Source organism: Pangasianodon hypophthalmus, chromosome 27 (genome assembly GCF_027358585.1).
Source record: "Pangasianodon hypophthalmus isolate fPanHyp1 chromosome 27, fPanHyp1.pri, whole genome shotgun sequence".
In the NCBI taxonomy this organism is placed as follows: Eukaryota; Metazoa; Chordata; class Actinopteri; order Siluriformes; family Pangasiidae; genus Pangasianodon; species Pangasianodon hypophthalmus.
In genome coordinates, this window is record NC_069736.1 from 15130951 (window position 1) to 15155929 (window position 24979).

At 37.6% G+C, this 24979-nt stretch overlaps 2 protein-coding genes across 2 annotated transcripts; both read right to left on the reverse strand.

The window, feature by feature from the left end:
• Window positions 1-871: 871 nt before the first annotated feature.
• On the reverse strand, window positions 872-9411 carry hepacamb (hepatic and glial cell adhesion molecule b). Its single transcript, XM_026922305.3, has 7 exons — window positions 9148-9411; window positions 6914-7255; window positions 5657-5938; window positions 5463-5556; window positions 5294-5376; window positions 4062-4132; window positions 872-2814 (listed from the first exon to the last, which is right to left on the reverse strand). The coding sequence occupies exons 1-7, from the start codon at window positions 9215-9217 to the stop codon at window positions 2455-2457; spliced, it is 1302 nt and encodes a 433-aa protein (XP_026778106.3). The 5' UTR covers window positions 9218-9411; the 3' UTR covers window positions 872-2454.
• A 7531-nt stretch (window positions 9412-16942) lies between these two features.
• nrgna (neurogranin (protein kinase C substrate, RC3) a) lies at window positions 16943-24979 on the reverse strand. Its single transcript, XM_026922391.3, has 3 exons — window positions 24835-24979; window positions 21444-21590; window positions 16943-17386 (listed from the first exon to the last, which is right to left on the reverse strand). Exons 1-3 carry the CDS (start codon window positions 24847-24849, stop codon window positions 17366-17368), a joined length of 183 nt encoding a protein of 60 aa, XP_026778192.1. The 5' UTR covers window positions 24850-24979; the 3' UTR covers window positions 16943-17365.

A 24979-nucleotide genomic window follows, 5' to 3' on the forward strand; every position in this document is an offset into this window, starting at 1 on the left:
GCAGCCTTCATTATGTTTTTTGTCTGGAAGGTGGTCTGTTATATAAATGTTGCTTTCTTTACTGACATACAAACTTTACAAAACAAAATTTGAACTTTGTGGTTTGACTGCATTTTTGAGTTATTAACTCACAGGGAAAGACGAAAAAGAGAGGCTGGTGAGGGAACAACTGTTTATAGCTGCTGCAACATATAAGTGGTGAATTTCAAATTGTTTGGAGATGGCCTTATAACCCTTCCCAGATTGATGAGGAGCAACAGTTGCTTCTCTGAGGTCATGGTTGATTTCCTTTCTTCTTAGCATGATGCAGACACACAACTGAGTGCTCCAAAAAAACCAAACTGCCAAAAGTTCTGCTTTTATTGAGGTAGTCACACTTATTGATGATTAACTAAATTTGTGAATTTCATTAGTAAGACCTGGCTGCTGATTAGTGATAACAGGAATTAACTACAATATTAAAAGAAAGTACAAATGGACAGGAAGTATGAAGTGTTGTTCTTTAATAAATGAAAAATTGTAATAGGTGGCATAAGAGTAATAACACATTGAGACATGTTGTTATAGGAAAATAATCAGCTTCGGGGTGGTAACAGTAACACAGCACCCTGTCGTTGATTAATGTCCTATAACAGTATCACTGAAGCAGCATGTAGCCCCCTAATTCACACACACTTTTTTTTTTTTGCATAAATAAATCTTTAGACACATTCTTTGACAAGTCTGATCATTTTTATGCTAAAAAACGAAATGTAGAAGGTGATCAGAGGATGTATATATTATACCATGTCATAGACATTTTTTTTCAATATTTCCATAATTGCATAAAATTGATATCAACTTAAAAAAAAAAAAAAAAAAAGACTTTAGATAATCGTTACTTATTGCTCTTTAATCATTCCTATTCATTGTAATTTCCCAATACATTAATATGCCTTGCATATTAACTACAATATTAACTTCTTTCTGTTTTATAATTCCAAAAGAAAACAACAATTCATCATTCTGTCCTCCAGCCATTTGTCTTGCTGCCTCTGGCGTATACGTCGAAGCATAGACATGAATCAACACAAGAATCTTCAGACAATGCTCGCTCTCAGCCGCTGTGTCCACTCCCAACAAGGAGCCCACTGTCTCTTTTGTGTGATTCAGCAAGCACATTCTCTCAGAGAGAGAGAGAGAGAGAGAGAGAGAGAGAGAGAGAGAGAGAGAGAGAGAGAGAACAGCATGAACTGTATTTACCCTGCAAAGTTACATAACGCTCAATATGGTGTCATGGATCACAATGGAAAATAACATCATATACAGTACATTTGTGTTTTATTTCTCCATTTCCTTTCATATGCCCTCGTATTTTATGCAAACTCTCCACTAATCAGTCATGAAATGAGACAAAAATCTAAAACATGTTCTAAAGTCAGAAAAACAGAACAGAAAAGAAAAAACATTGTGCTACTCACGTTCATGTTCGAGCAAAAGGAAACAAGTGCATGTAGCATTTTTTTATTTGATACTGTACAGATGTTTGATTTGTATACTTATGTCCATTTAATTATTTATAGTTACTGAAAAGCCATATGACCCATGTAATTTCTGTAGCTTGAAATGGATTCCTAAGTGATTATTAATCCTGAACTTGGCCTAAAAATCATGTTTATCTAACATCATTCCTGTACATTCATAAAGAGCACTAAAAGAGTCAGCTGTTATCTTGAACATGGTGATTTAATGTAGTGGAGCTACAGTTGAATGCTAAATGTTGCATATTCTGTTATTTCCGGGTGAAAAAATAGAGAAAGTACATGGATGTATCTTGTATTATATTACACAATCATCACAATCAACCAAAAGACCTAAGACAATATTCGTCTACAGTCCTGGTTGAAGAGTGATTCCATGATTTAGCCCTAAAATTTTAGGGCCATGATTTAGCCCTAAAATTAATATATAAGTGGCGTTATAGTGGGCTAGGACATGTAGCAACAACCTATGTACATCTAAAACATGCACGTAGGTTGTTGTGAAGAACACTTTGTGTTTTAATTTTTTTTTTTTTTTTTTACATTTGCTTTACATACATATTTGTACGTAAATGGCACCCCAATTGTGGAAACACTCTGAATACTGAGAGTAAAGCTTAGAATGTACATTATGCACACATTTCTAGGCAAAAAAACAAAACAAAAAAAAAACATACTAAAGGTACAAAAGATGTACATTTGAGGGTACCACCCAAGAGGCAAGCTTTTTTTTGTGAGAGTGTAGATTTTTTTGTTCTATATAATAATATTCTTTCTACTGTGCAGCAAGAGAATTTCCTCATAATCCTTGGTGAGTAAAGATCCTGATTCTGAAAATAAAGACATTGGCATGTGGAATTTAAAAAGAGAAAAAAATATATATATATTTACATATTTACACATTTATCTCAGTCCCATAAACGTGCCCGTCAAATTAGTTGACAGGAAGTCCTTCTTCTATCTCTCGGAGCAGCATTACAGGCTGGATGAAGCTTTTAGCTGGTTCAGTGAGAGGTGAATCCACAGGCCACCGGTTTGGAGGGGAGGAGCTACTGGAGGTGCGGGTGCGTGGTGGAGAGGGCGCACGAGCGGGTGGGCTCCGGCTGTGGCCCCGCCTCCGGCTGTGGCGCACAGGAGGGGAGTTGGTGGGTGTGCGCGGGTAACGCCGGGACGCACGTGCTGGAGTTTCAGGTGAGTGTGTACGAGGTGGGGCAGATCTCCTGTTACTGGAGGGACTGCCGCCATTGCTCGTGCACGTTTTGCACACTGATGCAGGTTCTTCGCTTGGGGGGTCCTGCAGGGCCAAACATACATATTCTAGTGTGGTCAACTCAATCCAGTCCAACATGCATACGAATTCTAATAAAAAAAATTATTGTTTGAATTTACAGAATCTGCGACACCTCTCCACTGACCTAACATTAGGCCTGGTTTATATTGCCTTATGCTGCATTTGTGCATACGTGCACAACGTAAACAGCAACAACAACAACAACAACAACAAAATAAACAAAAGTCCCATGTTACACTGTAGAATGATTGGAGAAGAAGAAGTGGATCAATACTACTTACTTCTTTTGTTGCAGTTTGGCACAATATTAGGTATAAATGTGGTCCAGATAGGGAATGATTTGGGATTTTTCTTATTTTCTCAACAAATAAAGAAAACTCTGGATGTTGTGGATTAAATGACAATATATAATAAGGCCCATATATATGTATATTTGTTTTACTAACAAACTTTTAGCTAACATTCATGTTAATCACACCAACACCCAACATTAACTGAAACACTCTTTTTGTGTAGATTTCTCAATAAAATAGAATTAAAATATAGTTTTATATGAGCATGAATTTTGTGCCTACAGTGGCGAAAGGAGCTGCAGCTAGGCATGTTTTTCCTCTCTTACTTTCTCTGGACATCGACATTTTCCAGATATTTTGTGTGATTTTGTGTTTTGTATCAAACAGATGCCACGTTTGCAGTCAGATTAAAGAATTATTAAATAAAAATTAAATGAATTACTAAAATACTAAATAAATAAATACTAAATGAAGCAATATTGCTCTGAAATTCCTGATAAAACTCACTGAAGAAGGGTCTCAGTGACACACAGCACAGATGATATGCATTGTTAGGGTTTTGGAGGTGTACATTAAAAATACTATTAAAAAACGCTTACTAGACTTTCATGGCCATATTGTGGAATATTGTGGAATATTCTCACAAAAGCAGGTGACTAAGATCTCATTCAAATGCAGTAATAAGCATTATTGTTCCACCATTCATGCAAGAACACTCAGACTTCTAAATCCTTCTGTAAATTTCCACACAGTGACTCCTCCACATTAGCCTTACAGCAGAATGTGAGTCTAATCTCATCTGTGAAATATTTTGTAAACCACCGCTGACTGAAACATCAGTTGTGAATCACACTGAAGTAATGTGCCACTTATCCACTTGAATGGCTATTTCTGGACATGAGTGTGCTAAGCCAAGAGGCGTTGAATTTAATTATGTTGATGGTGACGTGGTTGTACCTTCTCCTTCAGGATGTAAAGTGAGACTGGATTCCTGCGCTCGTGATCTGTCATTAGCGGGACGACATTATCTAAAAACATAAGCACACACCAGTGTATAAATTAGTCTGACACATGTATAGCCTAAAGTTGTAGCAAAGAATGTACTGAAAATGACTGCATACTGTATGTTTGAAATACTTCTTCATAATTGTTACTGAGTGACACTTCAGAATTGTTAATAGCAAAAGATAAAGTTAATAATTAATGGAAGCTAGTAGGAGATAGTTAGCATTTGGAAATGAAATTAATTTTTCTATATTTACTACCCTGGTAGCAAACTGATGTTGGCCCAGTGTCTGTTTTGGCTGTTCCTATACAACGTTATGCAATGTTTGCAAAGATGCACTTTTCATAACAGCCCTGCTAACATTGGCCAACAACATTGGCAAGGTGGATTTACAGGTGGATGAAAGTCTGTTGGCCCTGGTGGCCCAACACTGGCTCACAGGTCAAAATTATGTTGGCCCAATGAAATGGCTGACGCTGGCCCAACGCTGGCCCAACGTAAGTTTGCTACCTGGGTAGTAGATTGCTTGATACAATCTTGATATGATAATAATAATAATAATAATAATAAATGAAAGCTTGCAAGGATAGTCCATCATTAGCCACTTACTACTACTAATCATGTCACCATCTTTTGTGTATTTGCTTTTATTCGTATGAACATCTTATCCTCTGATAAGAATTTGACAGGTTTACGAACTCAAAGATGAAATTCATTGGCTTTTTCAGTACTCAAATATGATTCGCATTTGGTCTGCTAACTGCTTTATGGATGCTAGTTCACCAAAAAGAAGAAAAAAAAAAACTACCAGGATAAACCATGGAGTTCATGCTGTTCTAAGCAAGGAGGAACTATTAGCATATGATGATGAAATTGTGCTAAATGATTGTCTTAAAGAAATATAGGAATATTACAGAAGACATGATTATTAACATACTACTTCCCCCAGGATATATGCTAATAAATACAAGCTCTATAGCATATACAGCACGAACAGGCTACATTGTTATCCTCTTTAGAAGATGGATAGCATAACTTTAGCATGCCAAGATTTACACTCCTAGAAAAATGTCTTTTTTTTCCATGTAACTATGGGAAAACCTTTATTTTAAGGTTCTACATAGCACCTTCAAGGGTTAAGCAATTCTACTATCAACAGTTTTCCAAGTGTGTACTTGTTTACCTTCTGGTTTGTCCTCATGTATAATATGGTGGCTTTCAGGGCTGGATCTTGGTGTATTTGTCTTCACTTTCTGTCTTTTCCTTCTGCAATATAGGATACGCTAAGATTTTGGAAATGACTCTTACTGGCTGAGTGGAGTAAAACGCTGGGCGGTACTATGATTTCTTGCCTTTTCGACGGCTTCCAGCAGGCGCACACTGCTACCAGAGTGATCAGGACAAAGATGCCTCCTGTGGAAAGGATGATGTAAAGGGAGCTTCTTTCTGTAAACATAGAATGAGCAACTTAGCATTTTCTATCCTGATACTCTGATATATTATGAAATAAAGGTTACAGATTTCTACAGATAACACAACTACTTACTATAAACGGTGAGTTTCAGGGGCAAGCTCTTCATACTGCCAATAGGGTTCTCCACCAGACAGCTGTAGACATCATCATCCACCAGAAGCACTCGTGTGAGGGTCAGAACCTTCTGGTCAGGAGACAGCAGCAGGCGAGTGTGGTTAACCAGCGGCTTTCCGCCTTTCATCCAGGTGTACGTGGTCTTGGTTCCCGTGTCGTGAGAACAGTTCAGAGTGAAATGTTCAGTCAGTTCCAGAACAGTCGTGGTAGTTACATCCACATAGGGTGTTGATATTGGCTCTGTGAAAAATACTCAGTTGAGTGATGCACAGGGACTTGTATGGCGGACTTGCCACATAATGTAAGACTGATAATAAACTAATTAAAAATATTTGGATATTTAACAGAGAAAAATGTATAATTTCATATCAAGGTAATGCTTTCTATACAGCAATGTTTATTTGACATTTATAAAAGGTGTCTCCAGGGTCAGTAAGTTTTCCGCCACATTAAAGTCTTCTAGAAAACTTTCCAGTTTCTAGAAAACAAGCTGTGCTTTTTTTGTCTTATTGATTTCAAGAGAGAGAAAAAAATAAAGGAAAAGTGAGAGAACGACTGTTGATTACATAAGCGATACAAGATGATAAGTGATACAAAAAAAATTATGATATTTAAACCAAAATGTTAAAATAGTAGTTTTAACAGTAGATTCATAATAGTAAGGAAGGAAATATTTATTTTGGTCATCAGTTTAATGTGTCAATGTAATTAAGCTAATATTGGAAGAATAAATAGCATCAAAATAATATAAAAATTAATATATTGCCCATGTCAAAGGCAAATTGACACATCAATTCATTGAAGAACTGGGGTTTGTTTTTCCAAGAAAACCAAAGAAAATCCGGAAAGAAACTAAAATGTTTGGAGGGTGGGTGTGGGGGTGGTTTAACTTCATTAAGCTTACTTGGACAGACATATTTACAATCAAGGACATCACCCGTGATGTGTAGCCCAGTTTTCCCAAAGCATTGTAGAGTTAGGATCGTAACTGAATGAGACAGTGTTCAATGTAATGCTCACTCTTCCATATAACAATGATCTTTGGGATCTCCTTGTTGTTTGGACACAACATACATGGGCTTCAGTTTGGCAAAAAGTCAAAAAGTATTGGTTAATATTCCAATAATCAGTACAACTTCACATCTTCTCACTTTTATTTTAACATATCATGCTACCCATGTTAAAATTTGAGTCCAACTTGACATAAGAGCGTACCATCCACGGTGAGCTCGATGCTGTCTTCCCCTGTGAAGGTGTCATCAGTGATGGAGATCTCCACCTCATATATTCCCTCATCAGAGAGCTTTAAGTTATGCAGTAAGAGAGTGCCATTCTCAAACACAAGGATACGGTCTCGGTATTCCGGCCGCAGGTTTCCGATGATCTCAGTGCCAATCGACTGGACCACCGTGATCGGTTTCTCCCTCTTGAGCTGCCATTTGATAACTGGTGGATCCAGACTGGTGCTGGAGTACCGGACAGAAAGCAGGGCTTCCCCACCTACTGTGCCTCGGATCAGATTCCCAAAACTGGTGATGTTTACGCCTGCAACGCCTCCTGTACAAAAGATGGTCAATTTCAGTGTGGCCTCATTTGCTGATTTGACCAACCCTGATCTCATCAACAATAAGTAAGAAGGTAAAGAGTAGTTGTTATTCAGTGCACCAAGGTATTTCTCCCATCATGCCCTTCTCATTTACTCTTCTCAGCTACCTCCTACACTGTGTGAAGATAGTACTTTACTGTAATAAGCATGCTGCTGATTCTGTCAAAGCTTCTTCTCGCCTCTGCATGTGCCCAGCTGCTTCCTCCTTGCACTGCATCCTGATACACTTATTAAGCCAGAGCAAAACACATTAGGATAAATTCCACAAAACTCTGTAATAGGCAAAATCGACTAAATTGTTCGAAATGCACTAAAACTTCCAGTAATGAAGCTCAACCACTGCAGTGTGTCAGGTTTCCTTTAAGCCATTAATATGAAAAAAAAACAAGTTTCACAACATTTTCATTAAATTTGTGTCAACATTTTTAAGAATCTGTTCATATCCAGCTTGATAAATGAGGCCTAATGTGCACACTCCTACTTATACTCTTAGAAATGCAGCATCCTTATGGAGAAACCCCTCAAAGGTACAACAGAGTGTTTCACTGACAGAAAGAGCTGCAAATAGAAACACTTTAGGATGCTAAGAATTGTTAGCTATCCAAAGAACTCTTGAGAAACCAATTATTCTAAGAGTGTTTGTAAGATACCCGATAATTAAATGAAATTGAAGCAGTCAAAACAAACCAGACCGACATCTCGTAGAAGAAACTAATTCACCTGAATAGATCCCGATGGCTTTGATTAGGCAATGATTGTATGACTTCATATAATTTATATAACAAAATCACCTAACTTGGCAGAATTCCTATTACTTTTTGAAGGACCTGTTGACCAGGCAGCACCAATCTGTCTCCCGATTACCCCAGGATAATTCTCAAATTTGGCAAGAAATGAAGGACATACAGGACCAAAGACCAAATGGGGAACCCTCTTATTCATTACTAAATGCCACAATTAGTGGTTTAGTGCAGAAGAAATTGTGAAAAATGTCAAATATGCAAAATCTATCAAGTCAGTATGTCCACTGAAAATGTTCCTGGCAAGCAAACTTGGTGCGAGAGAGGACGATCTGGGATTGAAGAGACAAAAGCTGGGATTGTTTGGCCTGGCTTCCTCTATGAAAAGCAGTCTCAGAGAGAAAGCACAATCGGGCCGGTTGGAGGAACAGAAGCGCACAGGGGCTACACTGATTCTGCCGATGACAACATTGGACAGCAATTCAACACAAACAGCTTTGGGAAGCATGGCACCCAACGACACTTTCATGCCAGTATCTCTGGAAATATGAAGTGACCATTTGTGTTAGGTCTCTATTTATCTCAATGATTTACTGTCCTATGGTTAAGTCTTGTGTACACCAACCATAGACACCATCAAACAGGTGACACTACTTCCTTTAGGAAGGGCTAATTGAACATAACCACATATGTTTTCCGACTAAACTCCTTGGGACTGAGTCTGTTTAAAGACGTTTTAAGAATAAAGCAATACATTTTGCCAAAGTTTTTGAGCTTATTTTGAATATCACATTTGATTTATTATGTTTGCATTTACTTTATTAATATGAACATAAGGTTCTCTTATATTCTTTTTCTCTGTAGCTACACAGAAATAAGTTCAGGTGTCATATAGATAACAAGAAACATCCTTTTATATATAATGTATATCAAACCACCTTCAAACAAACTTTGTCCACCTAAAACTGGATATTTCCATGAATATTGTCACTAAAATCATGTAATAGATCTGGAAACCCAAACTTCTCAGCAGTATCTGCTCCAAACCACTCAAAAATCTGGAAATAAGTAGTGTTGGAAAGAATGAGTTTTGCTTCTCTTACCTGATTGAAAGAGGGAAAGGATGCAACAGAGGGCAAATGTTCTGCAGTGATTCATCCTCCCTTCCTTCATCTTGGGTCTAACGCTCGTTCTCTTCCCCAAACCATTCGCATGATTTGTCCACTCCAAGCACGTCCTCCTAAATGAGCACCGCTGTTCTTACTGAGGCTGGACTATGCCAAGGCTACACACACACACACACACACACAAATGCACACATGCGCATGCATGCAGTGATGGAATGTGTGAAGCATTGTACGTTTTTTTGTGTATATGTGTAGTCTGGTCTTATATACCCCAGTGTGCGACGTGTGTGTGTGTGCCATTGTACTGTGTGTTTGTGTGCTGTTTCTGTGTGTAGGGGGCGTTGACCGGGACTTAAAGTACTGAATGTTCAACATGGGACATACTGTAGGGTACATTTGCATCAGTACACTAACAAATAAGACCCCAGCATTTGTTTAATGAAGTTGCAAGAAAATGTGCATTGGACATGTTATATGAATGATTATAGTAAATAATAATGCACCATAATGCACCACTTTTCCTGTTTACTAACACATTGAAATTGTACACTTGAGAGAAGATACACTCTCAGTACCAAAGGAGTACCAATCTGCACTTTTCCTTGTCACTGGAGTGGAAATTGGAGTAACTGGAGTACCATTAATGGTACATCTTTTGTACCTTTAGTATTTATCTTTTACCTGGGAGGGTACATGTTGTGTACATTTAATTAGCTTTAAATGTACATCAGTGGACCTTGAGGTCCACCTAGGGACCTGAAATTATTTTGAAAGGTAAATGATACATACTAAAGATACAAAAGATGTACCCTTGATGGTTCCACCCCAGCCACAAGGAAAAGTACAGTTTGGTACCTTTATTTCTGAGATGGGATTAAAACCAAAACAAGTATTTTAGTACCAGAAGTGAAAGCGTCCCCTTTTTAGGTTGCAGCTATTTTCCTTCCTGTCCATGGACCATGTGTAAACAATCTTGAACCCAGGACATTGTTGAGTAAGCTAACCCCCTGCTATCCCATCATTCACAGGTTCAGCAGGAGGGAGAGGCAGACCAGGCCAAATAGAGCATGAGAAGATGCCATCTATTAAGTTAAGGCAAGACACGACAAGTAGAAACAACAATTTTGGTCATGGATTAATTGCATCTATAAAATGTCTTCTCTTAAACTGTAGCAATTAAAAAACATCAAAACATGAAGAAAAAAGTTTATTTCACTGTTTTTGTCAACACACAACCTCCTAGCAACTTTGCAGAAGGCTTTAAACTCTGCCCACTTCACAATCAGGTCATGTCTTACATCCCAGAAAAAGCTTGTTACCAGATAAACATGTCAATTTCCTTCATAAACCTTATAAATCACAATAACTACAGTGGAAATATATTAAACCACATTGTATTTTTAAAACTTTTTCTCTCAAAATCACTTTTTTTCTATGTTCAGAATCAAAGATTTCTGTTTATAGATAACCTGCATTCATGAAATTGTATATGCTCATTTCTATCCCTAATTGGAAGGATATTTTGGAAAATTATTATATATATATATATATATATATATAATTATTATTGGATTTATGCATTGAAAATTGGCATAAAATATTTACTTGCTTAAACAATACAGACATGAATTTCCAGTGAAAAGTCTTTCTCTTGACAGCATCTTGACAGTGAAATAACATAAAAAAAGTGCTTTTTGTTTTATTAAGCATGTACATTTATATATATTTAATTATATATTGAATCAGTTACCTATAGTATTCACTTACAGTGTCTTGCCATAACCAAACTGGACTTGAAACAGTGTTTAAAGACAGTTTTATGACAGTTTCTACACTCTTTTGTTGATGTGAGACACACTGAATGGACTAATAAAATTTGAGCTAAGAGAATTCATTCAGAATGACAAGCTAGTCATGCAAAAGAGGACGAAGGAAATGAACTTTCAACATACTCCAAATAGTCTTCGAGTTTTATAAAAGGGTTTGTGTGTAATGTGTGTAAATAATGGATTACTTGTGAAGGATAATTTCATTAACAGAGATAAAGGAAATGCTTGTTTTTTTGGGTCGCTTTTTGGATTGCGGTCAAGGCCACATTACTACTTACACAATATTTCCTCTGATGTTCTTCAAACAGCTCCTCATCTGTCGTTCCTCGCAGAACTTCTGTCCCCTGTCCATTGAACACTCTCCAGGGAGAAGTTAAAGATTGTCACGCTGTTGTCATTGTTAGCACAGTTCCAATGGTGTGTAATAGAAGAAAAAAAAAAATCAAAGATCTCAAATGTAAGCCATAACAGTCAGTTTTGCCCAGTTAGCATCTACGCAGAGCCTACGCAAACACGGCAGAGACCTGGCTCGGCTAATTTTGTGATCTACCAGATGATGAGCACAATGGTGTTCTTAGCATGAAAGCAGTGTTATTATTATATGTTTATTAGTATAAAAGCAGAGTGTACAGATGAGGTGAGAGAGCTGGACAGACTAAAGGACTAAAGTGCTGCTGCATCCCTCTCTTTAGGGAAAGATGAAGCGGGGGCGAATGCTGCCTTCGTGGTGCCTTTTTAAATGGTAATTTGCAGGTAGTAATAATATCATTTCCCACCATGGGACGTTCAGCGTAAGTGAAGTGAGAAAAAAATAACATGGAAGCCTTCACGAAAGCGTGTCTTTTGTTTGTTCCATCAGAGCACATAAAATGTTGCACATAAAACACATAAAACATCTAAAGTTGATGATTACCTTCTCAAACCAGTGATTACTATGGTCAATGTTATGGATTTAACCAAGTACCTAAAGACCTAAAGCAAATACTGCTATAAATTAAGTTAAAAGTAGAGAACTTTACACTTTTCACAGTGTGAGTGGCCATGTTGATCTGACGTCACTCCGTAAATGGGGAAGGACTTGATAGTTGAGACGACTACCTCAAGCTGACGACTTGAAATTTCAAGTTGTTGGTGGTTTATATCGGTTGTTGGCGGGGATTTGCAAGATGCAACTTCATCTCAAACGCAGCATAAATCTCCTAGTTGAACAGCATTATGGGTAATACAGGAAACGGTTAACCAATGTGAAAACAGACCGCTGATGAAATATGTTTTTGAAGTAAGATAAATTACAAAATAAATCTTGGATGCCACTGAATATCACATTTTAATTATAAAGATTAATATGCAAGTTATTCAGGGTGGATTTTTCCTTTAAAGGTTATTAGGCTTGCTCAAGGGTGCAGTAGTGGCAGTCTCTGGGAATTTAACTTACCGCCTTTTGGTCACTAGAACAAAAACTTTAACCACTGTCCCACTTGTTGTACAATATTGTCCTGCAAAGACTCCAGCTAATCAGCGACCCAATGACCAAAGGTGATGCTGGTATGTATCTGAATTTTTCTTCTTCTTTCACCATAACATTGGAGCATTCCCAAGGCAGGCTGATAGAAGTGCTACACATAGGTTTCTTGTTCTTGTAGCACCACCACCAGGCCAAAAATCACACTTTAAATAATAAAAAATGTTAGCAAATTGATGTGGTATAAGAGGAACAAAACAGCTCATGTGCTGTTGTAGGAAAAGAATCAACTTTGAGGTGGTAAAAGTAACCCCACTTCATGCTGGGTCTCAACACACTACCCTGTTGTTGATTATTTTCCCATAACAGCACAAAGTGTTTTATTCCTTGCGTAGTATTTTATAGTTTAAAGTGAGTTTGGACTTTGGTATATGAAAGTGTTTTGAAAATTGCACATTCAGATTTTCTTTCTTTTTTGTATATGATACTGATGTTTATTTAGAAGTGTTGCTGTGTCTTTACATATTAAATGACTGGATGTCATTGGCAAATTTGATCCTCAACATTCACTTCCATACAAACAACAACCTGCTGTCTACAAGCTTCGCTGCAGCTTGTATAGAAGAGTGCATGCTCTAAGGCAATTTGCATCCAGTGTTCACATGCAAAACGACGTCCATGTCGGTCTCCCTCACATGTTCACGGCATGTCTGCAACATTTAGCATTTCAGGCCAGTGTAATATATTTTCCAGGATTTCTCAGAGCAGTTCAGATCCACAAGTATGCCTGATCAGAGTATTTTGTGTGTAAGGGAAAGAGAGAGAGAGAGAGAGAGACAGAGAGGAGAGTGAAATGTGGAGGTTGTCACTGTATACAGTAATTTCATCACTCCGTCACAGAAAAGTCAGTGTAGGTGTTGCAGCATGCTCGTGGCGACCCTTCATATACAGTGTTGCCAGACTGGAAGATTTTCATCCCGGTAATCAAGCCTTTAATAGAACTTTGCCAAAAAAATAGTGCGATAGAAATTCTAGATATATTATACACTAATCAATAAAAGTACCACCCTCCTGTTACATGGTCTATTTGGAAGGAAAAGTGTTGAATCTGGCAAAATTAATTTATGTCTCATTTCCATGTGTAAACCATGCACATTCCAGCCTCGTTCACCCACGAGAAGCATGGGAGATGTAACTCGAACAGCCGAAGCACAGAGAGATGGTGAAGCTGTGGAGAAGCACCGCTGCCGTTCGTGTTGCTATGGGAAACTGAGTGAAAATTCATATTTCATAACTCCCCCGCCCCCGGCCGTGTTGCTGGCTGTGTGGGAGCTGGGATGCGTGGGCACTGAGTGGGTACAGGCCCTCATTCGACAGTCTTGTTCAGCTTATTGCACATAGACACACAAAATTACAACTAGGACTGGGTAAAAAAAATTGATAAAATATCATATTTTGACTGTGGTGACAGTGTAATAGCTGTATGCACTGTAGTATGTAAAACTGCATAAAACCCCTTGATATAACATGGTTACAGATTGTGATTCATTAAAACTCTTATAGAATCTGGAATTGTTTAACATACATCACCATAGCATACAATAAAACATAGTGTTTGGTTATAAGTATAGCAAAAGTGACTGAAACACATTGGTGCATGCTATTATAGGAAAATAATAAACAACGGGATGGTTTAATGAAGCGGAGTTAATGTTACCACCCCAAAGTTGATTATTTTTCAAATAACATCATGTCCCAAAGTGTCTATTTATCTTATACCATAGCGATTTACCATAGATTGCAATTTTTTATTTATTAAAGAACATGGTTTACTTTTTATCCATTTATAGTTACTTTTAATTCTGTGGAAAGTCCGTGAAACAAGTTTGTTCCTGTTATTACTTACGTTATGGCAGCAACAGCCAGAATCTCTGTGACGGAAAATGTAAAGTTGTAGCCTTTCCTCTGACTGTCACAAAATGCTGATACTGGAGACTCCTTCCAAAAATGTTAAATGAATGTCTCCTCACAGAAAACGGTACCATATCGGCAATTACACAATTTAATCTGTTTATGTTGAGCATCCATCCTACAAGTCCCTTTGTACGTTGTTACTTTTTAAAAATGATAACGTATTAGAATGAGTTAAATATTAATTAATATAAAACTTCAGGAAGCATCGGGAATTACATACTGTCAGAGCTGCTGTTATAATAGAAAATGAATCAATAAATTCTGATTCTCAGCTTTTTTTTTTTTATTTGAGTCTTTGGAGAAAAGATTTTTTCAAGGATTTTACTCAAATAAACATCCCTGGCCCATGCACACGTGAGGGGAAAATGGAAATGAGTGAAAGTAATATCACATGGGTGAGGGGTTCTCAACCTCTAGGCCTGAGCAGCCACGGCTCAGCGCAGTTTCACATTCTCCCTGACCTAGCACGCCTAACCCAGATCATGAAGGGCTTGGTAATGAGCTGTGGAGGTGGATCAGGTGTGGTGGAGAAGAAAAACCTGAAACTGCAAGGTGTAGCAGGTCAGCAGGATTAGAACTGAGAACCGCTGATCTGAATACTGTGCTCAACACACATTGCCCTTCACTGCTTGGAAATGTGTCTTACTTATGTAGAACAAATTAATTTGGGGCCATGGATTCATAATACATTAGATGCCAACAAGAAAATATCTGTCGTATTGAGAAGGGTTGTGTTCTATTTTTATTGTGTTCAGGCAGATGTAGGTCTATTCTGATAAAATTGGCTTTTAAGCAAAACTTGCTTCATTACCATCATGATCAATTTATGTATGTTGATGATGTTGATGTCAAAGTAAACGTCCCTGTATTGTCATCATTTAGATAGAGTCTAATTTTAGGAGACAAAGTACACTATCATGCTAAAGAGCAGAACAAACAAAATGACAGCCATATGGATGTATTTCATGATTAATAATGGCAATCAAATCAAAACAGACTGCAATCTGTGCTCTGCGAGAATATGAAGAGGATAAACTACGATACAAGTTTCAAGAAAAAACGTCTTAAACATAAAACTAGGAGAGGGAAAATAACAGCTCTTACCCAGTATGTTGTTCTTGAAGATCAACCTTGGTGTAAAACAAAACCTGCTCTTCTCTACTGCTACCCTACTCAATCCAACATAATCAATGGAGCTAGCTAATGCACTTCATTTAAAATCAACTAGCTAATGTTAGAAAGAATAAGCCTAGAAGCTTAAGCGCATGATCAGACATTTAGGCACGCTTTTCATGGCCACTGTGAATGTAAACCAGGGCAACATGAACAGAGCTAAATAAAATGTTCCTTGACACCCCACTGATTGACTAGCGGAATCAATGAGTACCCAAAAACATGTACTCAAACTCGTTCCCAGTCTGAAAAATTGCTCAGAAAGTTCCCGGGATAGATTCCAGATCCACCACGACCCTGACCATGTTAATGTGCTTACTGAAAATAAATGAATGTATCAATGAAACGACTTTGTCCTCCATTTTCCCCCAACGTGATCGTGTAAATTCAGAGTGATTCCATACAACTCCATATCTAAAGTTAAAGTCAGGGTTAGGAGAAGGGTTTGTATCTTTTCTGACTTCATTCATACTAAAACGCATGAAATCTAACCACACTGCATTTTTTTTAACGAGATCAGCTTTCAAAAAATGCTCCTATAATTCTTAAAGCCATGTAGACACTTAAGCAGAAAAAGTATTGGAAGTATTGGCTTTTAACATGGCCACTGGGATTCGATGAGGGCAAGACAGTAACTTCAAGGTGAAATTACACCTTGAAGAACTTAGTCATCTTTTTTTATACCTTGAAGAAACCATGACCTTAGTCTGGCAGCATTTACTGTTTCTTTGCCTTGTATGGTTTCCTATGACTGTGGGGGGAAAAAGCAAGCGATTGTGTTCAAAGTCTTTCCAGGGGAAAAGCAGTAGGGGAAGCGATAATTACCACATGCTCTACTTTCTTCTGTCCATTGTGATTTGTGTACTGTAATTAAAAACATGAGCTCTGGCACTCCTGCAGCCTGATTAAAAAAAATCACACACACACACACACACACACACAGAGAAGGAGAATAAAGAGGAAATTCAAGATAATTGGCAAGTGGATTGTAGATTTGCTCAATTAAGGGAAAAACATTTACAAAGACAGATGTACATTTGAAGTAGGATATTAATGCAGTTCTTCAAAATTCAGATAAGATAAAGAGGCAGGGAGGTTTAATTATATCAAAAATGGAAGCAGTGTAAATGGCAATTATGGTGCCAAGGCTGACAGGAAAGCAAAATAATCCATTTTTAATGCAGGACAATTTTTTTCCTGATTAATGAGTTTTTGATTGAAGTTTTCAAAAGTGTTACAACAATGTGAAAAACATAAATTTAAAAAAAAAAAAAAGGAAATTTCTTAATAGTCTAAGGAAATCTTGTACAATGAACACCTTGACAGCACTGAATCCGAATCATTTTTTGCTTTATTAAACAGGCAGAAACAAAGCCACACTAGAAAAGGCAATGTAATAAATGCATACTTCTATACTGTAAGAATACAGGCAGGAGGAGGGGGGAGCACCAAAAAAAAAAGAAAAAAAGAAAAAAAAAAATCAGTTCACATTTTTGCTTGTCTTATTAGAAGCAACAGAGTACCTTTACCAAAATGTTAATCACTGAAGCTATGTAACATGCTGAGGGGCTATCGTGCACCACAGACTACTGTCCAAACTCTATTAGAAGCAGAGGAGGAGTGAAAGGTCACTGATCCAGGCTTAGTTTCTAAGTTTACACTTGTATATATTATACACCGAAAGTTTCTCTTCGACCTCTGGTTATTGCGGTGATGTGTGGAAAAGTGTCAGGGCGGCAGTGGATGTCCTCTCACGCTACTTCTTATCCCTTTGTTTCTGGAACAGAGACGAGACTGTCAGCTTGTGGCTGCACATACAAAATCATGCAACATAGAACAAAACAAACAACTCCAAATGAATAAATACTCACACTACAGCGCGGTAGAGTTTAATTTAAGCAGCAGTGTTGTGTGTGAATGATAAATAGACTACCATTTAGTTATTAGAGTTTAAACATGCCGTAATGCTTAGTTACAAACTATGATCAACGGATGATCGACTAACATGACTGTTACAGTTAGCGTTTAATGCGTAACCACTGACTAGCGATTCCTGTTACTACTGATGAGATAGAAGAGAGAAGAATAAACGCATGCTTGCGTAAGGGAAAAGAAACGAAAGTCAAGAATACCTGTGAAAAATTCCCTATTTCTAGCCTTACAGCTAGTTTCTGCTCTGTTTCTGCTTTCAGCTAAATAATTTACGTACACATTAGATCAAATCCATCATAATGTCGTTTGAACATGTGACTCTAGGTAAATCCGACCTTCCGTAGAAAGGAGTTGGTCAATATGACAAATTTGCTTACATTTAAACAGTGACCTACAAATAGTACAGAATCTTGAATACTGAATATTCAAGATATTGAACATTTCTTTGTTTTCAAATTTTAAAAATTCTGTAATTTTTTTTTACTTAAACTCTCCATTTATTTAAAAAAAATGTCAGAGGCTCATTTATCATTTATCAACATTTTTCCCCTAATCTCTTTTATATATATATTTTGTAGTCTTGCCACTGGAACTAGCTGATTATCATCCATAACACAATTATTGAGTTTGTTGAGTTTCTTAGATTTTTTTTTTATTTTATAAATTTGAGAAATAAATACTGATTTGCCAGTTTATTAGTTACAAAGTTTATCAGTACTACAATGATGTGTGCAGAAAATTCAGTGCTTTAAAGCACATTAAAAGCACTTCCTGTGCATAAATAAAACAACCAAGAGTGCGGACACTCCTGTGATCTATACTCCCATGCCATCTGTATTATCGCCTAGCAACAAGTAATTAAGGCAGCATTGCTAGGAAACCGTTTCAGCCACGAGGAGGTCTATGGGGAGAATATAAATCCCAGACACAACATGCTCTGTGGAGTTGGGTTTGAAATGCTGCTCTATTAGATATCAGGTAGACAACATAAACAAACTTGTGGATGGTTTCATTATAGGAATGATGCAGTGACAGGAGACTGCAGTGTGTATGTCAGATATGAAGCACTTTATTACACAATGTAAAGCGCATCAGATGTATTCTGCACTGAAATTTTGTCAGGAAATCATACATTTTCTTCCCCTCTCCTAATTTCTCACAGACAGTTGTCAACATTTTTAATGAATGGAGCAAATTAGGAAATGCATACAGTTTAAAATAATAAATCCAAAGACAACATCAAAAACAATTAGAGTAATTGCAAATACGTATGCAAAATTAGCCTTTTTTTTTACACACATATTGCTTTTATTGTCTTTGGATTTATTGTATTATTTATATATCTTTATTTCTGCTATTATTTTGAATTGTTTGCATTTGCACTGTGGTACTGTATTATTTATAGTGCTTCTATTATTTTTTATATTTTGTCCATTTATGCCACACCAATTCTGCCAACACAGATTCCTAGGATTGCTCGAGGATTGCTTACGAACATCAATAAAATTCTGTGCAAATTTTCCTAACTTGCCTGTAATGCATCCTTTTGTTTTGGGTACAAACTAAAATCAATACTTTTACAATCTAGAATGTAGAATACATTTAGAATCAATGTGCAATATACTGATTTATATATTAAAAAGAATGGAGTATCATGAGGGTGTGTTTTCTCCATAAAACTATGGAGCTCTCAATAGAATATAATGTTCTAATTTCCACTTCTTGCCATTTTATGTTGTTTTTGCTAAAAACCATAGGCATCAGAATGCTATTATAAAAGAGTCTATGTTCAGATATAATATGCATGCCTGAGAGCTTCTCTCATCACGTACCTGCTGTGACAAGAGTACAAGAGTACATTCAGTAGTTTGATCTGTGTTTTCATCATCCATTTCAAAAACAGATATACAGATATACCGTATACAAACAAACGAATGACACATTACAGGGTAAACCTGTGATTTATGCACTGGGGGCATTTATTTATTTTGCTGCAATGGTTTGGCTCCACTTGTCCCCTTAGAGGGAAGAGGCACTACAAATCAACAGGTTCTTCTGACTGATCAGCTTTATTCTCTGCTGAAACATTTCTGTCCTGATGGGTATGGTCTCTTCCAGGATGGCCGTGCCCATAGGCACAGGCCACAGGGGCTCAGTGACGAGGAATAAAATGATATAAATCATAGATCGCCAGATCTCAACCCAGTTGAACACCTATCTGAGATTCTGTTAGATACCACCATCACCAATAATCAACCACCAGCTGTGGGAATATTTTTTTTGGAATTGGTTCATCACTCCAGTACCGTTCCAGAGATTTGAAGAATTTATGCTAAGGCAGATTGAAGGTGTTCTGACAGCTTACTAACACACTTTATTCCGATTAGTGATGTTACATTGATTAGTAATGTTACTCTGATTAGACATGTTGCATACATTGATTAGTAATGTTACACTGATTAGTGATGTTACTCTGATTAGACATGTTGCATACATTGATTAGTAATGTTACACTGATTAGTGATGTTACTCTGATTAGACATGTTGCATACATTGATTAGTAATGTTACACTGATTAGCGATGTTACACTGATTACTAATGGTACACTGATTAGCAATTTTATACTGATTAGCAATATTACACTGATTAGTGATGTTAGATTGATTAGCGATGTTATACTGATTAGTTTTGCATTGATTAGTGTAACCTTACTAATCTGTATGATGGAGATGGCTTTGGACTGAGTTGTACTGTGATGGTTTGGGGATGCTGTTGCCGCAAGCAGTTTTGCACTCAGGTCCCCATCAGTGGACAGTGGATAGGGTCAACAAAACAGACTTCAAGTGACAACTGTAATCAATTGCACTATTTGTCCATGTAGTACACAGTTATAGAAGAGATTTATTTATAACTGCACTATCCGTTGTCACGCAGATGAGTCTGGTTCCTCTCAAGGTTTCTTCCTCATCTTGTCTCAGGGAGTTTTTCCTTGCCACTGTCGCCTCTGGCTTGCCCATTCGGGATATATTCATACATTTACATTTTATATCCTGAATGTATTTATTTCGGTAAAGCTGAAAATGTCCATTTGTTAGAGGTGCTGTGCAAATAAAATTGAATTGAACTGAATTATTGTTATTATTATTATACTAATTAGTTTATTATACTAATTAGTAATGTTACAGTGATTAGTAATGTTATAATTATTAGTCATATAGTGATTAGTAATGTTATAATGCTTATACTGATACTGTTTGCTTTTGAGAACAGAAAGGATTTTAGTCTGAGTCATTTTGAAACAAAATCTGGCAGAATGAAAAGAGATGTTTGAAGGTGTGAGTCTGTTTTGTGATCTTATCGGTTTGAAAATGTTTCCAGAAACATGGTTATGCAAATCCCCTTCAGGCTGCTACTAATAATTTACTATGTATCACTGATGTGAAAAAAAAAAATGCCATTGTGTCATATTATCTACCCATTTCTTATTTCAGTTGCTTAGTCTAAACCTTACCCTATCCTAATCAGTAAGTCAAGACAAAAACATAACTATCATGGGCTTTGGGGACACAGGTGTTTGTGAGTCAATAAGCAGTAGACACCTGATTCCCACTAGAACATAACTAGATGTTGCTGAACAACAACATACAGCTGTTCTGGGTAGGGTAGCACTTTGAGGAAGTTAGCTCAAATGGTAACAGATAAACCTCCAATTAACCATGAAAAGTTCCATTTAAAGGACAGCATCTGAGGCAGAGGTGTGATAAATCCCTATGTGATAAACCCATGAGGAAAAGAACATTCAGGTTCTTGTTTGTGAGCTCGAAGTGTGAATGCAATCTTGTTTTGGAGGGAACGTTGTTTTCCAAGTATCCAGAACTTCATTTAGTGTGTTTTTGCTCACCTCTTCTCTTGGTTTGTCATCCTTCATCTTCTTCCTAGTCATGTGACCCCGGAAGCCGGCCTGGATCTTAGTGGCAGCCTTGTTAGCGGTAGGGTCGTCTAGTGGAATATCCATGATGTCCTCATCTTGTGGCTGACCGCAGACCTCCTACCAGGCAGAAAACAGTGTGAGGGCAGCCATGTTGGTTATGAGTAAATGAAATTAATGATATGTAGATATTTGTAAGAGCTGATGTAATAAAAAAGGCTATAGGCTACAAGCCAAAAGGAATACATAAATAAATAAATAAACTAAATAAAACAAACCCAGTATTATTTAGAAGGCAGTGCAATACTCTTAGAGTATTAACAATATTTCCTCTATTCAGAAAGTCTAAATTGTAAACTATAAACAGTTGTTACTTAGCCCTTCTTCTCCCCATAATTTGTTATTCCTTTCAGTTTTTAGGCACAAATTCAACAGGTGGGATGACATCAGCTGCATTTGGCCAGGAGACTCTAATGATCTGTTATACACCAAAATTATGCAACACCCTTCCTAGACTCATTACAGCAAGTTATAGCAAGTTGGCATAACTTAATATCATTATAGCACAACCAACTAATCAGCACGGCATTTCCTCGGGCCATGAAATTCCACCAATTCCCTTTGGCTTTATCTCTAATGAACCAGGCTGTAGTTGAAGACATGCTTCCTTCCCTGTGGGTTTCTGTGAGTGCTTTTTTTCATTGTTCCCACATGGCTAGTGCTTGTCATCATTGCCCATCGAGGCCTGAGTTTCCGACATCGCATCTAATTTAGCTTGTCTGCTGGGGGTTCGTTGCTCTGCAGAGACCGATGACTCGCGGATCCACTAAGGAACTTTGCAAGGAACCATGTTGAGCAGAAAGGAAGCGTGATGTTCCTTAGGGGCTGCTCTGCTATTACGGAGGGATAAACATGCAAACTATTGTACGACAAACGAGGCCTCAGAGGCCTGCCTTGCTCTTTCTGCTCAAAGGCCTTTCAAAGAAACCAAAGCTGAGACCCTGCACAGGACTTTATGCTTTTTTGGCTTGCATACACCTTTGAATATTAATGGTGCTTATTCATAATAGAATTGGATAAAAAATGTGCATAGCAACCAATCTAGGCATGCCTACAGAGCCCAATCGACACAGAAACATCTTGCGTGAAAGTGCACTTGCAAGTGCGTATTTCTAGAACAGCGGCCCATCAGTTTGGAACATGCAAATGACCATCTGTCTCATCATTCACAAGCCCGATCTTTGGATTCTGCTCAGATAATGCAGTTAGTGTTAGTGTTTCCAGAAAGTTCTCAGCCCTCAAGTCAGAACCCACGCTTATGCAATGTCCTTCACTGCTTGTGTTGATGATTATTTGTGTTGGCGGGCTTTGACTACAGAAATCGGTATCAGAAATGTCAAAAATGTTGAACATTGTTTCCAGCAAACATTGTGACAGATAATGAGACAACAGCATTTCAGCAAAGGCGCTTCAGCTGAAAAGTGCAATTTCCACCATGCCTCGGCAACCCATGCGGCTGTTTAATTACTACTTACATAGCAGACTCACTCTGAACCTACTCATCCTTTTATCCAACACACACAAACACACACACACACACACAGTATACACACGCAAATCCTAGGTTATAGTACCTTTAAAAAAAAACACTTCTTTCTACTTACTGTCTGCTACAAAGCATGGTCACTGGGAACTCCTATTCCTTATATAAATATTTAAAATAATATCTCTTTACAGTAACGTCATCATATCAGTGATATACTGAATGTTTCTCTTTGTTAAATAACAATTTTAAAAAATCTGACTATTATCAGATTATGTGGAGCGCCCCTCATAAAAACCCCTGTGTTAGTTATTACTCTTTTAGAGTGAGTGCATTAATATAAACCGGTGATTTGAATTCCAGCTGGCACTTCTGTCCGAGCTGCTGTTGTAGAAAATTAATCAAAGCCTTCTGACCAATCAGAACCTAGAATTCAATAGCGTAGTGATCTAAATACATTTAGTTAGTGGGAATGATATGAGTAACAATTTTTTTTTATGCGACACTCCTCTAATGCTGGCAGTTTGTTAGCAAATCTAGGCTATATATCGTGATACATAGTGTGCATCGTAGAAATGCCTTCGAGAATCATGATATTTTTGTCATAACACCTACCCCTAATCTGAAGAATTTTAAATCAAGAATTGTTATCGATCACTTAAACACATCGATCATACTTCAAGATGCAAGAACATGAACAAGTTTGCATATCACAATTGCACCTTGTTTCTAAATGATCAAAAACTCATAAACACACCCATGATGTGGCACATAAGATTTTATCCATCCATTCATCCATCCATTTTCTGTACCGCTTATCCTACACAGGGTCGCGGGGAGCCTGGAGCCTGTCCCAGGGGACTTCGGGCACATGGTGGGGGACACCTTGGATGGCATGCCAACCCATCACAGGACACACACACCCATTCACACACTAATGGACAATTTAGAAATGCCAATCTGCCTATAATGCATGTCTTTGGACTGGGGGAGGAAACCAGAGTACCCGAAGGAAGCCCCCGAAGCACGGGGAGAGCATGCAACCTTCACGCACACAGGGCGGAGACAGGAATCGAACCCCCAACCCTAATCTGAAGAATTTTAAATCATGTATTATGTTAAACACATCGATCATAGTTCAAGATGCAAGAACACAAACGAAATTGCATACAACCATTGCACCTTGTTTCTAAATGATCATAAACACACCCATAATGTGATACATAAGACCAAAATTGTGTATGTGTGATGAAGTATGTGTTGAAGCCATGGCTCTTTAAAACGCCCACATAAACTGTGAACTGTGAACTCAAGTGGGATGGGAAAAAAAATGACTGATTTGTTACATTGTTCATTGCTCTTTGCAGATTGCATGCTGAGTTGAGTTTCTTGGATTCATTAGTATCACAAAGCCATTTTTGCATACCCAATTTTTGCATACGCAAACCTACACATGATGCCACATCTCCTATAGCTCTACTGTCACACTATAGTCTATGAGGAAGGATGTAAAAGAAGAATAAAGTCTCTGAGATGTAGATTTTGGGTGTGTTTAAAGATGATCAAAGTCACAGTCAAGCCAATAATCCACATCCTACACACACTAGGCAGCTGATTCTTATGTAACCACTCAGCAGGTGCAGGCGTCAATTATTATCCATTTACATTTACACTGCCATTAACATTCTCTAGGAGACATTTTGGAAACCTTCTTGGAGCTGTGTCACAAAAAACTGCAAAAAAAGAAAAAGAAAAAAAGAAACTGACTTTAAATAGTTTATTCGTGAAACTCAAATTCGTCAAAAAAAGAGCTCTACTTACTTTTCGACAGTCCATGGCGAAGAAAAGAGAGTTTTTTTGTGATATTTATGAGCGTTAATGATAAAGTTGCACTCAGGTAAGAGTGTCTTGCTGAAGCCTCCTGTTTGCGCGGCTTCCTCTCTGATCTATAGCGTCTCGCGCTCCA

Bases quoted from the DNA above. Each gene is read 5' to 3' on its own strand.
- nrgna (XM_026922391.3), bottom strand. The intron at 17,387-21,443 runs GTGAGCAAAAAC...TCTCTGTTCCAG, and splicing joins ATGACAAACCAAGAGAAGAG to AAACAAAGGGATAAGAAGTA.
- hepacamb (XM_026922305.3), bottom strand. From the start codon at position 9,217: ATGAAGGAAGGGAGGATGAATCACTGCAGAACATTTGCCCTCTGTTGC. The intron at 7,256-9,147 runs GTAAGAGAAGCA...TCTTTTGTACAG, and splicing joins CCTTTCCCTCTTTCAATCAG to GAGGCGTTGCAGGCGTAAAC. The intron at 5,939-6,913 runs GTACGCTCTTAT...TATTTTTCACAG, and splicing joins CATCGAGCTCACCGTGGATG to AGCCAATATCAACACCCTAT.